Genomic DNA, 17644 nt, shown 5'->3' on the forward strand with positions numbered 1-17644 from the left:
TTCCCAAGTTCCTTTCCTTCTGTTTACTCATCCTTGATCAAGAGAAATCTGTCCATACCCACTGCTTGAAAGCTGCAAGGGTAAATGTCCTGCCCCTGGCTAACTCCCCTTCTTGGATCCATAGCCAGATGCTAAGAAAGGTTCATGTCTGAGGGGCTGGTGGGTTTTCAGTCAGTGTAGTTCTACTGTACTGAGATTGGATCTTTTCCTACCTCCACTGCCCAACCCTCCTACATTTTGAGTATGTGAAACCAAAACTATACTCCCCAGTTTGCATTGCTGCAAAGGCGCTCTCCTTCTCTCTCGGTGACCATGTGCTTTAACATTTGAGACATCATCCTGTTCCCCAATTTTTTATCACTCCCTCTACCTCCTCCAACATGCATACTTCCCACTCTTTTTTTTTTTACATTATGGGCTCTGATTAGATGTAGAAAGAAAGATATTGAGGGAGGTGAGGACTGGCACCTGACTGCCTCAAACAGTAGTGGCCACACACGGGAGGGATGGATCTGGGTTGTGTTTGATACAGAAAGGCAGTGAGTTAGGCAGAATGATGGTTCTTATATCTATTTAGGTTTACACAGCAAAGAAAGTCCATAGAATGTCTTACGTTCAATGGGACTTCCTCATAGCGGTGGTAGGAGGTTGGCTGTTTTATCTTTTGGTGGTGAAATTTTTATCTCTTTCTATATCTGCCAGAGGTATCATAGTGGGAAAATATTTCATCAAGGGCTGTTAGCTATAGTACACCGTAAAATTTTTATCATAAATATTTTTATTTAAGGAATATGAAAAACCATAATTAAATATATCCTTAATGGTAGCCCTACCCCAAATTGTAATAATATTAATCGTATTTTTTTTATTCAATTCCTGTGTTTACTGAGGGTGCCATATTAGACCTGGGGTTGGCAAACTTTTTCTGTAAAGAGCCAGATAGTGAATATTTTCAGCTCTGTGTGCCATTCAGTTGAAACAACTACTCAACTCTGCCATTGTAGCACAAAAACAGCTATAGGTAATATGTAAATGAGTGGATATGGCTGTGTTCCAATAAAAGTTTAGGGAAACAGGTGGTAGGCTAGATTTGGCCCTTGGTCCATAGTTGGCTGGCTCCTGTGTAGACTATACATTTGGAAGGGCAAATCTACATAGCCCAGAATGATAGGATTCAGACATATGACAACAACAAAATTCACTGTTAAAAAGTCTTTCCCATTTTTTCTGACCCACTTTGTTGTTCATCTTCTTACTTGCATCTCCAGTCTTGCTTATGAAGCGCTAGCCCAGCTGAGTTCTCACCTCTCGGTCAGGTAGTTCTCTTGTATCCTGGGATATTTTCTCTTTAAATGCTTTTCCTTCCTGCCCTTGTTGATCTGGATTGGTGAATAAGGATTCTGTTTCCATCAATAAAATATATAATTAGCTATTGCCAGTAAGAATTGGTGGAAAGCTTGATTTTCCTTGTATCAATCTTGCTACAAGTAATTCCTTCTTCCCCTGTGCTCTCGAATTGACTCTGCGACTATACTTGGGTCTAGTCCATGTTAGTTAAGACAGACTGATACTAACTCTCTGCTGATTCAAGATTTGTGATCATTACATCTGTTCCCTGTTTACCAAGCATTGTATAAGTTCATTTGTTTACTACAATAAAATTACTGAGTAGTATGACATCAAATATGCCTTTATTTTACTTTCTCACTGAAATTTCATTAAGCTGAATAGTTCTGAGGTTGAGAAATGCTCAATGATTTCAGTGCATGTCCAATTTTCACATTCTCTATTAAACATCAATGGCCATAATATTTTCCATATAGAAGAATAAAGAAATAAAATAACCTAAAACAAGAAAACAGTTGTCAGTTTAATCCAGTGATTCAGTTGTTTGAAATAAATCCCCATTAGATAGTAATGCATTAATCTAACCATACATCATTGGGTTAAAGAACTACTGAGGTATGACTGCAACTGTCCAAGAAAAATTAAATCTCTTTGACCCCCCTCCCCTGCCCAAGTACTTTGGCTGCCTTTTTCTTACAGAATGAGTTCCAAAGCAACCATGGTAATAAAAGCTCATTTTCTGCCTCTTGTAAGAAAAAGTGAAGGTAATCATTCAGAAGGTATCTTCTATGTAAGATGAACCATTTCTTAGTCCTTAAAACTTGGTTCATTCTAACCCTCTTTCCTCTGCCTTTAATTTGTCTACCTTCTTGCCTTTCAAAAGGTTGTAGTGATAAGTCAAAGTGAGAAGCTGACTCTTTGGCATTAATGAGGGGACTGTTGCTATGAAAGTTCTTCTCAGGGCAGTGGAGACAAATGGTCTGATATCCTAGGGGTGAGAGTGGTAGAGGGGAGAAGTAGGGAGAGGACATTGGCAGTTCTTTGGACATTTAGTCTCTCACCACTTTGCTCTGCTCTCATTCCCAATTATCTAGGAATAAAATTGATTTTTTTCATGTTAAGGAGCTCCCTAATGCATATATATAAATGTGCATTCACATAAAGATGCAAAAGAATAGTGAAGTAGCTTATCAGGAGAGGGATGCCTCCATTTTGAGTTTAGCAGTAACTCAGCAGGAGCTTAAGTGTTCTTAAGTGTTGGTATGGTTGGTGCTCTGAAGTCTCTTTCCTACCATTTGTCATTACCACGTCAGCTGTGTGACCTTGTACAAGTCACATAACCTTTCTGGTCTTTACTTTTCTTGTTTATAAAACAGGGATAAGAACATCTACTTCATAGGGTCATGTAAAGCCTTAAAATAGTGCCTGGCAGGGGCACCTGGGTGGCTCAGTCGTTAAGCGTCTGCCTTTGGCTCAGGTCATGATCCCAGGGTCCTGGGATCAAGCCCCGAGTCTGGCTCCCTGCTCCGTGGGAAGCCTGCTTCTCCCTCTCCTACTCCCCCTGCTTGTGTTCCCTCTCGCACTGTCTCTCTCTCTCTCTCTCTGTCAGATGAATAAATAAAATCTTTAAAAAAAAAAATAGTGCCTGGCAAACACTAAGTACTATTCTTACTGTCATTGTTATTATTGGTGCTTTTGTGTGTTCTTAGAAGAGGATAGGACTTGAGGAATGTGCAAACCTCTTAAGAGTCACAATGACTTTGGAAGTGCCAATTATCAAAGCACCAGGTGACTAATAAATACTAAAAGAGAGGAAATTGCTATTTATGGATGCTTGAGGCACATGATTGAGTTGGCTATGAATGAAATTTTCCTACTGTTGTGGATTTTATTAATGTCTCCTTTTGATGGATTGTTCCTTTTTTGGATGTAAGGATGAAACTATAGTCCGAGTTCCTGGAAAATGTTGCCCACAGTGCTCTTCCCGATCCTGCTCTGCATCAGGCCAAGTGTACGAGGTAACCTTTGCTGTACCCCCTGTGCGTGTTTTGACATACATTCTCACACATATGCCCTCCACCCTTCCAACCACCAGACCTCCCCACCCTTTTGTCTGAGTCTTTGCCAAGATTAGTAACTCAAAAAAAAAAACAAAACAGCTTTTTTTCCTTCTCTTTGTGGAAAGCCTTTATGAAAAAATTAAATTGAAGAGGATTAGAAATATAAAGGAATGTGCTGGCAGGCAGCACCTGGGTCACGGACCTTGGTGAATTTACTGCTTACACGTCTCGAAGGAAGAAAAGGACTATCATTGGTTACTATCAGTTTACACTTAGGCTGGAGGCCCGGGGAATGTCTTTCTGCTTTGGTTGGATTGTATGTACTGATATCCAGACACGGCTTCCCCCTGCATTACACTGAGGGGAGGCATGGGGGTGGGAAGGGAGAGAGGGAAGGGAGGGGAGAAGCTAGTGGTGGTGGAACCTGCACAGTTGAAAGTACTATTGGAACAATGTAGATAACTGTGCCTAACACATAATAGGTGCCAAATAAAAATGAATTCAACAAACTGAATGAATGAATGAACGAATGAATGTTCTTAGGAGTGCCCAGCTGAGCCAAAAGAAGGTTACATTATTCAAAAGCAAAGAACATATAAAAAATAAACCCAACTACTTCCTTTGCTTGCCAGCCACTCTAAAGAAGACTAAATAGAAATTGGAATTATGACTCTCAGTAGAGAATCTGGAACAGAGTATTAGGGAATGAATGTCACAAATCTAGATGGGTCCCTTGAAATCTGAATGAACATAACTATTGGGAAAGGACTTTTGTATGTACTAGATCTGTGTTGTCCAATACAATAGCCACACATGTGCCAGGTTAATTTCTCCTGGAAGAGATAGCCTTTATATCTGTTGTGAAGTTTTTGGTTGTAAGTAACAGAAATACTCCTCTAAAAGTGACTAAAATGAAAATGTTTATTATTTCATATAACAAGAAGTCCAGAGGTAGGGTGATTGCAGGGTTGATCAACTGAGGTCTTGATGATGTCTTCAAGGATCAAAGGATCCTTTTTTGATCTTTCCACCCTGCCATCGGCAGCATGTTGGCATTTGCTTTCTGTCTTCTCCCCTCACATCCCCAAGATGGCTTCCTCCAGACTAGCTCTTCCACATACAATCATTACTAAAGGCTGGTGGGGAAAAGGGATGGATTTTCTTTTGTGGGGGAGAAGAGTCTTTTCTTTGCCCTCGCTGGGAAATTGAGTATGTGGCAGTGGGCACTGGGTCTCCTGGCAAAGAAGAGCTAAAGAATGAGCACTCATTAGGCAGCCAACAGGGTCTTCTTATTAATCTTGATGTTCCAGGGCCCCGTTGTGCCTGGCAGAGAGTAGGCCCTCAACACATCTATGGAATAAATACAGTTGAATAAAAATGAATGCAAAGTTCCTTTTGGACATTATTGACTTTTTTCTTAGAGGCCGTTGCTGCCTAAATGATATCATTTCTCAGGAGTACATTCAATGTGGCTCAATTAAAAATTGTAACAAAAAGTTGTGTGCCTTATGTGCCCGTGTTTCTGTTTGATGTATGTGACACTTGATTTTCTACTTTGTCCTTTCTTTACTCAGCACGGTGAGCAGTGGAATGAAAATGCCTGTACCACGTGTATATGTGACGAGGGTGAGGTCAGGTGCCACAAACAGGCCTGCCCTCCACTAAGATGTGAAAAGGTATTTGAGAGAGTGTGGCTTGGTTTTCAAAGCTTTATCCTGGGTCATTTGAGCAATGCATTTCTCAGTCCAGTGTGTCTTTTGAGGGAATCGAAAGTTTTATGATATTCAGAAATATTCGATAAAGATATGAAAGACCTGCTTCCTAGGAAGGAGGCTGAGGTAGAGAGGAACTTGCCTCAGCTGGGTTAGGTTGGGCAGTGGGGGGAAAGGAGCAGCATACAGTGTTGGCCTTTTATGTCCTTCTGCCCCATTGGCTCAGATGTTTTCAAAGTCTCCTGAGAACTGCCCTTTACCTGCCATCTTTGTTTCTTCAGGGTCAGAGCAGGGCTCAGCGTCACGGGGAATGCTGTGAGGAATGTGTGTCTCCTGTGGGAAGCTGCTCGCACAACGGGATTGTGCGCTACCAGGATGAAATGTGGAAGAGCTCAGCCTGCGAGTTCTGCGTGTGTGACCATGGCCAAGTGATCTGCCGGACTGGGGAGTGTGCCAAAGTGGAGTGTGCCCAGGTAAGAAGTGAAGGCATTTCCACTTGGACTGTAACAGTTCTCTCCAGTGGGAGATATGGTCCCTCACCTGTTCCTTACTTTTTGGCAGCAGCAGAGGCGACAGCCAGGTTGACCACTCACATTTCACAGAGCCTTCTAGCACAAAGATTCTGTGGTGTAAAATAAATGTCACTATGTGTTCAGACTGGCTTGGAACAGCCCCCTGGAGCTTTTAGCTGTCAGTGCATCTGGTCCGATTGGAAGCCCTGAGCCAGAGACATGAAAGGGAAGGACATGATAGGGGACATTAGCCTATCAGTCAGCGCAGCTGGACCTCATGGCTGGTGGCCTGCCCGGCTTGCTATGGTTATGAAACAGAGGTCCGCAGGTGCTCCCGCGGCCGGCTTCTGTCGCAGGCCCTACTGGCAGCACTTAGCAGAAAGGAGAGCCAGCACCTACGGCTGCTTCTGTGGATCAGGAAAGAAAACAAAATGTTTTTGTTTTTGTTTTAAAGAGAGAGGAAGGGGAACCTCATAAATAATTAACGCGGATGACCTCTGTTGACTTCTGCTGTCTGCAGAATTTCTAGAAGCTTCTAACAAAGCAGCCTCTGTTTGGACTATAGATGTATATTGTAGGGAAATTGCTTTTTTTTTTTTTTTTCTTTTTCTCTTTGAACTCAATTTTGACCCATTGCAAAACAAATTGCTTTGAAAGTTGTCTCCTTCTCCCTCACCGCTCCCATCCGCCCCACCAATTTCCCGCAGGGTTGTGAACTTGAGTAGATGAGGGAAACTCAGAAGATCTGAAGCACTGGATATCTGTGAAGTCATTTTTCTTTCTAGTTCTTCTCCCCCACATCTCAGCTCCTCTTAACACTGAGCTGGGGAACAACCTTTCAAACAGGGCTGTCAATGACAGGGTGATTTTTCATTTTGCCTCCTACTTCTAAGTCTTGGCAGAGCTGAAACGTATTTAGGTAAAGAGGGTCTTGCTTTTTGCAGATTTATTTCCCCCCACATGCCTTTTCATTTCTTTTCCTTCTTTATGTCAGGGGAGTCAGAATGGTTGGACGAAGATGAGAAAAACCCCAGTCAGGGCCCTTCCCCCGCCCCCCCCCCTCAAGCTGAGGCTGGGCTTCCTGGCCTTGCCAGACTGCTGGGACGATGCTGCGTTATTTTCTAAGATCTTAATTTGCCGAATAATATCCCAGGGTTTATGGAAAATGTGGGAGAGGTGATTCTGGTAACGTGGGTCCTTTAGCCACCTATTTTCAGTTAAGTCTGAGCAAAGAGTCTCAATCACAGATAATAATTTGACCCAGGGTCCCCAATGCTAATGCATTTCCAAGTTCCTGCTATCCTCTGTGACACCTACCTGTGGCCCCATGCACCAGGTCTTCTTCTCTGTTCTTAGGAAAAATGGGGAGCAACAGCGGAAGTACATGGAGAGGGCCTCAGTTCCCCTGCAGTCACCCCCCAGCACTGTCTGCTTCTTACTCCCACCCCATCCTCTCTGTTAGGAACTGAGGAGTTCTAATGCCTTTAGCCCATTTCTCCAGGTCCTTAGTCAACTAAACTGGTGTCTTCCAGGTGACACCTGTGTTTCCAAATGTTGTTGAAGGCACTGGGTTCTAAACTGGAGACACTACCAGAAGTGAAATTTTAACCAAAATTGAATCTTACCAAAAATATCCCTTAGCCTTCTTTCTGTGCCACACTTCTGCAAATAGCTCTGTGAATGCCTGGAGTGCAAACTTCCTAACTTCTGCTTAGCTTGGAGATAAAAAGATGAATAAGACACATTCTAATCTCAAGAGTTCTCAGGCTTTTGGGGGAAGTCAGATACATCAACAGCAATCACAATATGCAGTGGCATCAATGATAATGGAAATACGAATGAAATGCCTGAGAAGCATCTGGAGAAAATGACTGTCTGCCGAGGGGGCAGTGCAAGTGTGCTGTTGGTATTTTTATTCAAAATTCTACCCCACTTTCTGCCTTTCCTAGAATATCACGGGCATTTGGTTCCTGGATACCAAGGGTAGATTAGGTCTAAGTGTATGTACGTCCACAAAGAGGCAGAAAAGTCAACTTGTAGAAGAAGAGACAGAACTGTACAGGTTCACCGTTGTAATAATGATCACATTGGTTATCAACAGCAATGTTCTGAGTAGCATGGAAATCAGCACATCATTTTCCTTTGTTAAAAAAGGAGAAAATGGCATGGCCTTTGTTTTTGATGTATCCAACCAAATCCCTAGACATTGAAACACAAATGCATCAATAGTAAAATAGCACAGTATGAAGATTTTCATTTTTTTTAAATTTTGTGTCATCTTTGAACATGAATTCAGATGGAGAAGTCAAATTACTTGTTTTTAAAGGACCTAGCATTCACACCTGGGACATAAAATGGTGCTGGTGGGGGGAGGGTAGAATCGAAGCTTATCACAACATACACGGAAGGGGATGGGCACACTGCACGTGTGAGGTGCCTTTCCCTTCTCCAGTGGAGGAAAATTCCCTCAAAAGAGTGTTTCCTTTTTCAATGGCAAGCTAGTGGACTCACACCATCTTTCGTCTGGTGGATAGATGTTGGTGTGATTCAGTGGGGGAGGGGTTAGCAGATTCCATCTGGCCCATGCCTCAGAATCCTCTTAAGAAGAAAAGAATTAGTTTTGTTCCGCAAAGCAATTTTTCTCAAAGGACAAGTCAAATGCTAATTGGAGCAAGCTCCCCACCGCAGTGAACTGCCGCAGTTTGGGGCATCCGGGCTTCTTCTATAAATAGCAGATCTATTTAGGACTCCCTACCTCACCCCAACCGAATCCTTGTTCCCCAGCAGCAAGGCCTGCTGTTATTTACAGTAGCGTTCGAAGCCTCTGAACGGCCACCCTCCTTGCCCTCCTGGGATGAGGCAGGCTCCATTTTCCGTTTGGTCTCTACACCCTGTAGCAGGCACTCAAGCAGCAGTTACGCATTTTGCCTTTAATAGAAGTACAAATACTCAGTGTCATTGTTTTAAACAACTTAGATTACCTGCATATAAACCCCTTTATATGCTTTGAAAGCAGATTTCACCATTTCTGGGTTAGGCCTGCACTACCAGCTGATTTGTCACGTTTCTGCAAAACAATTTATATGTAAATACGCCCGCTCTCTGTAGCATCCCCTGCTCTCCGCTGGCCTCTGATTGGCATTACATTTTGATGGACAGCGATCTATACACGACTCCTTTCTTCCTGAAATCAGTTTTTAGACACTGTAAAAAGTTACAGTCAAAAAAAAGTTACAGTCATTCATGTGTTTTTGTATTTCCTTTAAAAGTTCCTATTTCCCTTCATTAAAATAATACATATTCATTTTAGAAGATTGATACTCAAGAAAAGTAGAAAAGAGACTTTAAAATCCACCCATCATGCTACAGTTCAAAGACAACCAATGCCTTTATTTTATATATTTTTTGGTGCACAGTGTTTTTAAACATAAAATATCCCTGTGATTATTCTGTTGCACAATTTCACATTATTCAATTTTTACCTAACGTGGTTTCTGCACTTTAAATGTAATGTAGATCCCAAATTAAATGTCTTGATTTAAAGAAACATCACCATTCTTTAGAAAGAAGATCTATCTTTAGAAAGTGGAAAGTACTTTAAAAAATACTCTTTAGCCTGTAGGTATTAGATGTTAGTATATGCACATGAAAAATTGTAAACAGAGATTGTATCTTTCACAGCAGATTCCCTGGGAGGCAGGCTTGCAGTGGAATTATACTAAGTGATAGAATTTATAATTATTTAATTTTTTTTATAGTAAGCATTTTGTTATTATAGAAATAAAAACGATGAAATTATTAATATTGGGAAGTTAAATTAAAATAATAAGACTTTGTAAGTTAAGTATCTACCTTCTCAGTGTGACCTTTTTTTCTTCTTCTTATAATTAATTTAAAAAATAGTAATTATGTGAGTTGGATAACAGATTCAGAATATTGAATAAAGATTAGTTGTCTCCTGTTTAATTTATGCTTGAGACTACATCTGTGCATAAAGGGATGTATCTCATTTCGTATTCAAGGAAAAGTGTTGGTTTGATTTGAACACTGTTAATGAAACCAAATCACAAGTTCAACCTTGTATATTTAAGATAGCCTGATCCTTTTCTGAAACTGGTAACTTTCCAAGAGACTACAACAATGAATAATCTTGGTCATTCTGATTTCATGTGAGCTCCCAGGCATGGTTGGGGAATGATGGAGGGCTCTGTGCACAAGTATCACCAGAGCTGGAATGAAAAAGCACTTGGAGGGGTGAGCTGCATGGCCTAGGTTGTCCATGGGAAAACAACACGGGGAGAGGGAATAAGCAGAGGGCCAAAGCAAAGGGTGTGCTGAGGTTCTTCATTCCAGTCAGGGAATCCCGCTGTTTTGCAATTTGGCACTGCTACCTAAAGATGGTAATTTGATATGTGCCTCTGCAATCCTTACTTCTACAGGGTGAAGAATTAATTCACTTAGATGGAAAATGCTGCCCTGAATGCATTTCAAAGAATGGTTACTGTGTTGATGAAGAAAATGCAGAATTTGTGAGTATCAGGCTAGTAACTGGAGACTATTAAAAATTAATAATTCAAGATTAGTTTAATGAGGGGCCATTACCTTCTCATATCTTTCAACTACTCATTTGTTCAACAGATGTGATTGCACACCTACTATGTGCCAGGTACTAGAGACACAGAAGCAAAAAGCAGATGGAGTCCCTGCTCTTACGGCGAACTTATGCTCTAGTGTGGGGACACAGAGGACAGATGCCTGCCCACATCAGGGGGTAACAAGTACTGCGCAGAGAATAGAGCAGCTAGAGAGTAGCTGAGGGCAGTGAGGTGCTTTTTTACATAAGGTGAGAGGTTTGAGCAAAACCTAAAGGAAGTGAGAGAGCAAGCCACATGGAGACCAGGGGAGAGAAAATGTGCTAGGAAGACAGGCCAGCAAATGCAAAGGACTGAAGCAGAGGTGTGCGTGGTGCGTTCAGGAAACAAAGAAAGTGAATATGGCTGGCACCAAGTGAATGAGGGGAAAAGATTTGGCGATGAGGTCCACTAGGTAGCTTGGACGCCATGGTTTTACCCTCACATACACGTGGGCGCCGTGCGAGCTTTGAGCAGCAGTGCTGTGACCTGCTTACTTGTGAAAGGGTCACTTTGGCCGCTCTGTGGGCGAGTGACGGAAGGGGGCAAGATTGGAAGTCATGGTCTGGTTGGAAGGTCTTCAGCAATAGTGCAGAGGTGGTGATGGTGTTTTGGTCTAGGGAGGAAGTGATAGAAAGTGATCAGGCTCTCGATTTATTTTGCAGGTAGAATTGAGAGGATTTTGAGGGATTGGATGGGGCGGCGAAATTTCATGCTAAGGTTTTATATTTTTTTTTTTAGCTTTTTTTTTTTTTTTTGCTTCAAAATGTACTTTATTATGTTATGTTGATCACCATACATTACATCATTAGTTTTTGATGTAGTATTCCATGATTCATTGTTTGCGTATAACACCCAGTGCTCCATGCAGAATGTGCCCTCTTTAATACCCATCACCAGGCTAACCAGAAGACATGAACAGACATTTTTCCAAAGAAGACATCCGAATGGCCAACAGACACATGAAAAAGTGTTCAACATCGCTTGGCATCAGGGAAATCCAAATCAAAACCTCAATGAGATACCACCTCACACCAGTCAGAATGGCTAAAATTAACAAGTCAGGAAACGACAGATGTTGGCGAGGATGCGGAGAAAGGGGAACCCTCCTACACCGTTGGTGGGAATGCAAGCTGGTGCAGCCACTCTGGAATACAGTATGGAGGTTCCTCAAAAAGTTGAAAAAAGAGCTACCCTACAACCCAGCAATTGCACTCCTGGGTATTTACCCCAAAGATACAAATGTAGGGATCCGAAGGGGTACGTGCACCCCGATGTTTATAGCAGCAGTGTCCACAATAGCCAAACTGTGGAAAGAGCCAAGATGTCCATCGACAGATGAATGGATAAAGAAGATGTGGTATATATATACAATGCAATATTATGCAGCCATCAAAAGGAATGAAATCTTGCCATTTGCAACGACGTGGATGGAACTGGAGGGTGTTATGCTGAATGAAATAAGTCGATCAGAGAAAGACATGTATCATATGACCTCACTGATATGAGGAATTCTTAATCTCAGGAAACAAACTGAGGGTTGCTGGAGTGGTGGGGGTGGGAGGGATGGGGTGGCTGGGTGATAGACACTGGGGAGGGTATGTGCTATGGTGAGCGCAGTGAATTGTGTAAGACTGTTGAATCACAGACCTGTACCTCTGAAACAAATAATACATTATATGTTAAAAAAAAAAAAGAAAGAAAGAAGATAGCAGGAGGGGAAGAATGAAGGGGGGGAAATTGGAGGGGGAGACAAACCATGAGAGACTATGGACTCTGAGAAACAAACTGAGGGTTCTAGAGGGGAGGGGAGTGGGGACAGGAGTCCATCAAAATCCTAGAGGAGAACACAGGCAGCAACCTCTTCGACCTCAGCCGCAGCAACTTCTTCCTAGAAACATCGCCAAAGGCAAGGGAAGCAAGGGCAAAAATGAACTATTGGGACTTCATCAAGATAAAAAGCTTTTGCACAGCAAAAGAAACAGTCAACAAAACCAAAAGACAACCGACAGAGTGGGAGAAGATGTTTGCAAATGACATATCAGATAAAGGGCTAGTATCCAAAATCTATAAAGAGCTTATTAAACTCAACACCCAAAGAACAAATGATCATGCTAAGGTTTTATTTCTAAGTCTGCGCTTTTAAAAATTATGTACCCGAAGGAAAATGTATTTATCGTAATCTCTTCAAATTTGCTCTATTTATACAGTTCATATTTTCCACATGGGGTTTTGGAATGTTGATAAATTGTGTTCTAAAAAATAGGCCAGTTGATCATAAAGACAACTGCTTCATTGACCAATCAGAATAAGATGATAAGAATTGGGATTAAGTCCTCTGTACTTTTGCTTCGTAATTTGGGAAAATTGCATCTGCCAACCTGTATGTGCTGGGGAGAGAGCACTGTGTAGGGTTAACAGTGGGGGCTCTAAGTTCAAATATCTACTTTGCCACATACTGACTATAACCTCGGACAAGTTACTTAATCCTCATCTGTGAAGAACGGATAACAATAGTACTTACCTTATGGGGTGATTGAGATAATACCTGTAAAGCACTTAGAACAGAACCTGGCACATTAAAAAAAAAAAAAAAGCTAAAAAATGGCATCATTGTTATTATGCTGTTGGCATTGTTTGTTTCATAAGTGGTTTATAACTTAGTCATCCTTGTTTCTTAAGAATGTAGGAGATTAAAGGCTGCCTATATATGTTGAATTTCTAATTTCTCAATCATAGTATCATTTTTCCTACCTGTTTTTGAGGTAAATTAAACCAGATGGAATAAAGAAAAGCAAGTTGTTTTAAATGGGTCTAAATCCCCATAAATAATGCTGTGGTATCTTACAAGACAGAAGAGTTTGCCCCTACAGGCTTAGATCTCTTGACTGTGAGTCCTTCATGTGGAAGCAAATTGAAGCCAAGTGCTTAAGCACAAAGAATAAGAGTTCAAAAAAAATTTCCATGGCATGTTGTCTTCACCTCCTATCATACGCTTTTCTTGTTTTTTGACATATAAGATTTTTTTTCTATTCATAACGAATGAAGTTGCATGTTACTTGGGCAAAATGGATAAGTCTTAAATGAGAAAATAAGTACATCAGCCTAATGGTGTTTTTAGTGGTATAATAAATACATTTCTCTTTGTTCCTAGATGTCTTCAAATGCAAGTGAAGTTAAGCGTATTCCAGTAAGTATAGATTTTTGACTGGTACACAGATATTTATAGAATTATTCTAAGCAATGATCTACATAAACTGTCCTGGGGAACCTTAATGTCATAGTATTTCCGACAGTCGTGTTTGATGGCACCATGGTCCAGTTAATGATAACTAAGACTTTAACTCATTGAAACTATTGCTCCTTCCCTTACCCTATTTCCCCCCCACAATTAATAATTAATACTTCTCCAACTACAAGCTCCTACACGTACCTTTCCCTTTTGTGTGATGATTTCCTCCTTCTGATTTTTTCTGGCCTAGAAAATTCAGTTTAACCATCAGTGCAATTTCATGTTCCTCAAAGCATGGAGAGTTTTTGGGGTTTGGGAGTGTTAGCTCCCCAAAACAAAGCTGAGTGTTCATTCTTCCCAGGTTTTTTGCAGGACAACATTCAATGTTTTCTTTTAAGGGAAAGTGCAAGCATGTTTGTTCACACAAGGAAGCTTATAATTTTGGAAGTTATAGAAAAAGGGGGCTGGGGGGCGCCTGGGTGGCTCAGTCAGTTAAGCGGCTGCCTTCTGCTCAGGTCATGATCCCAGAGTCCTGGGATCGAGTCCCACATCCTGCTCCCTGCTCAGTGGGGAGTCTGCTTCTCCCTCTACCCCTCCCCCCCTGCTCATGAGATCTCTCTCTCTCTCTCTCATGCTCTCTCTCTCAAATAAATAAATAAAGTCTTAAAAAAAAATTTTAAAAAGGGGGGGGTCTGGTAATCCAGTTTGCCTTGAAATGGAAGAAAAGCCCTTCTACCTTCTCAAGATAATATTCCTGATTTTTTTTCTAATATTGTCATTAATTTTTGCTAATTATAGCCACATTAATTGTTTGGAATGTTCAACATCAGTTGGCTTGATAAAAATTTTATCGGGGCGTCTGGATGGCTCAGTCGTTAAATGTCTGCCTTCGGCTCAGGTCATGATCCCAGGGTCCAGGGATCGAGTCCTGTGTTGGGTTCCCTGCTCAGCGGGGAGCCTTCTTCTCCCTCTCCCACTCCCCCTGCTTGTGTTCCCTCTCTCGCTGTCTCTCTCTCTCTGTCAAATAAATAAATAAAATCTTTAAAAAAAATTTAAAAAAATAAAAATTTTATCAAATATTGGTATTATAATATGCTCTAATATCCTTCCCTGTTTTACCTCCTTCATCACCCCAAAACATTCTGGTAGGAACTTTCGTCTCTTTCCTATCTTCAGGGTGAGTGGGATAGTGAGCAAAAAGGAATTGCTCTTTATAATTCACTTTGAATCCTTCATCAAAGTACTAATGTTTATTACCATAATTTGCTTGGCTGAAAAGAATACTTCAACATGAGAAAGCCCATGCACAACTACAGCCCACTAAAAACGGTCATACAGGAGCTATCCTTTTGACAATATAATGACTCTACTGTTACTCTTACTTGAGTAACCATAAGGAAATTCAGGGCTTTAACCAGCTTCCCACTGTTATTATAAAGATTGTATGTAATGTACCTGCTAATCACTAAGTACATAGTAATCCCCTCTGGTGGCTTTTTTGTTTTGTTTTGTTTTGTTTTGTTTTGTTTTGTTTTGTTTTGTTTTGTTTTTGGTGAGATAGGCTGAGAAACAAGTGTTACAGGCTTCTTGCTTATTCCGGGAGCCCCAGAATGCTTTCCCAGTTTATCAGTGTGCCTGGGTTCTGCATTAAAACAAATCAATTATAAACAGAGAAGGAGAAATATCTTCCTTTTTAAATTTGGAACTCTTCAACTGCTGTCCTATTTCAGAGTTAGATTTGCATGGTAGGGAGCAGGACCTTCATTTTGTCCCTTAGGGAAATTGTAGGTTCTCCACCAGCAAACCGTCTTCTGAACTTTGGCAATTCTGATAGTGTGATTCTTTACTGTTTCGTACAGGAGGGGGAGAAGTGGGAGGATGGCCCTTGCAAGGTGTGTGAGTGCTGGGGCTCTCAGGTCACTTGCTACGAGCCCTCTTGTTCACCGTGTCCAGTGGCCACACTAGCCCAGGTGGTGAAGGGACGGTGCTGTCCAGATTGTACGTCAGGTGGGTCCATGTCTGATTTATTTCTGCCGAGATATTTTTACTGCCAAAAACTTCAGAGAGATCTTCTTTTTCCCTTCTTGCCTTTTTTTTTTTTTTTCAAGTCACCTACTAGGTTGGTTGGTTGGTTTGTCCCTTGCTAATTTTTCTACCAAATGATGTTACTGAATCTTTGTCTATGTATTTGCCAAACTCAGCAGATTATGGGTATGTGATCTTGGGCAAGTCCTTGACCCTCTCTAAATCTTAATTACCTCATTGGTAAAATGTGCCTTACCTACCTTGAAAAGATTATTATGGATATCAGCATAAAGCAGGGAAACTTGCAAAGGCAAATATATATGTTAGGACTGTTCCGTTGTTGAAGCTGTAGGAATAATTGCTGAAAGTTTGTTACAGGTGTCCATTTTTTTTTTTTTTTTAAGGTGAGCTATTAAACAGATGGTTCCTTTTGCAGTTCTCAAATGGGTTTTTGAAGTTTAAAGACTCATTAATTTCTTCCAAAAGAAAATTTTATCTACTTGTTCTGCAACTCTGCTTTCAAATCACCTGGGGTTGAATTAGTTCCAGTTAATAATTGTTGGCAAGCACTGGCGTTGCTCTGGCTGGGCAGTAATTTGCCTATAAGCTTAGTCTCACTTGGAAAAGTGGCATTTTCTTCCATTCGTATTTCATAATTAATTGTTTTCATCTGTGGATCACAATTTTTCATATTGGCGGTTGCTTTTGTTGCACTCAACTTATTTTGGCTAATCACAGTGTTTCTATGAAGAGCTTATCATGGGAAAAGCGAAGCAACTTTATGGTTTAATTATCTTACCTTTAGCAATGTGGCTCCCTGGGCTTTCCAGAACAAATATTTAGCATATTAAAATGTACTATACCTTAAAAATCAAGTCCTTGACAACTTCAAAACCTGAAAGAAGTCCTTCGCTGACAATTGCCACTGAATTCAATGATCATCCCAGTTGTTGGGAATGAGATTTGAATTTTGGAGAAAAAGAAGAAAGCCTTTTTTTAGAAAAAAAGAAGAAAGCTTTTTTTGAGAAAATAACTTTTGTAAAATTGTGTTTTGTCTTAACTTTCTATGCATGCCAAAGCTTAAGAAGAACGTCTAAGAAATCATAAATTATTGAATTCATTTAAATCATATATTACGGAGCTGGTAATTCCTGTTTGTAGAGGCATTCCAGCAGGTAGAAGCATTAATAGGACCGTTCAGTCATGTTTTTAGTGTCTTCAATTTGTAGCTACCAGAGACAGTAATAATATTTCAGACAAGGAGAGGTTCTTTGAAATCTTGCACTGAAATCACTTTTGCTATTTGGGGGCTTTTTTCATACCTAAGTTCCAGAGTTTTCTGTTCTTCATATTCTATACAACTGCATATACTCTGTAGATTCTTTTTTGGAAGAATGTAAAAGAAATCCTATGGTCTTTACTAAATTCTCTCTTCTTTGTCCCTGATTGTAGTTCGTTGCCACCCAGACTGCTTGACCTGCTCTCAATCTCCGGAGCACTGTGACCTATGTCAGGACCCCACAAAGTTGCTGCGGAATGGACAGTGTGTACAAAGCTGTGGTCTGGGATTTTACCAAGCTGGAGCTCTCTGTTTAGGTATGGCTCTGGGCAGACAGCCCAGAGGTGGACTGAGGCCCACTGCTGTCAAGGAGGGGGTCCATGCATGCAGGAAATGCACAACTTCCAAAGACCATTAGAGGGTAGTAACATCAGCTATGGGTTACTTGGCATCTCTACCCGAAGGTCTCTTGCTTCTAACATTTCACAGGTGTTTTGATGCTTACTGAGAGATAGGCGATGTGGAGGTCAGATGTTACTAAGTAGTCGTGATATGATTTTTCATTTTTTGAAGACGTTCAAAGTTAGTAATATCTCCGGGATTCTTGGTGTCATTTATTACAACACTCAGTTAATCCAAGATAGAACTTTAGAACTGACATGTGCATTTGAGATCTCTTACTAGAACTTTCTCATTTTGCAAGTGGGGAACGTGGGGGCCAGAGAAATCAGCTGGTTTGCTCAACATCACACAGATAATCGGCAGTAGAGCTTATCTCCTATGAGTTACTGGGAGATCCAGAATGGGTTCATGTCAATTTTCAGAGTTCTTATGCATCTGAGAAGA

The 17644-nt window shown here is 40.9% G+C and overlaps 1 protein-coding gene across 3 annotated transcripts in view; it reads left to right on the plus strand.

Annotated features, from left to right (window-relative positions):
* Positions 1 to 17644, plus strand: part of FRAS1 (Fraser extracellular matrix complex subunit 1) — a 404600-nt gene that overhangs the window by 170686 nt on the left and 216270 nt on the right. For all 3 annotated transcript variants that reach the window (XM_036104730.2, XM_078068823.1, XM_078068824.1), the window contains exons 7-13: positions 3282 to 3365; positions 4982 to 5083; positions 5401 to 5592; positions 10071 to 10160; positions 13417 to 13452; positions 15354 to 15501; positions 16972 to 17115. In XM_036104730.2, coding sequence (XP_035960623.2) covers positions 3282 to 3365; positions 4982 to 5083; positions 5401 to 5592; positions 10071 to 10160; positions 13417 to 13452; positions 15354 to 15501; positions 16972 to 17115 — 796 coding nt within the window. The remainder of the gene's footprint in view (positions 1 to 3281; positions 3366 to 4981; positions 5084 to 5400; positions 5593 to 10070; positions 10161 to 13416; positions 13453 to 15353; positions 15502 to 16971; positions 17116 to 17644) is intronic.

Source organism: Halichoerus grypus, chromosome 3 (genome assembly GCF_964656455.1).
Source record: "Halichoerus grypus chromosome 3, mHalGry1.hap1.1, whole genome shotgun sequence".
In the NCBI taxonomy this organism is placed as follows: domain Eukaryota; kingdom Metazoa; phylum Chordata; class Mammalia; order Carnivora; family Phocidae; genus Halichoerus; species Halichoerus grypus.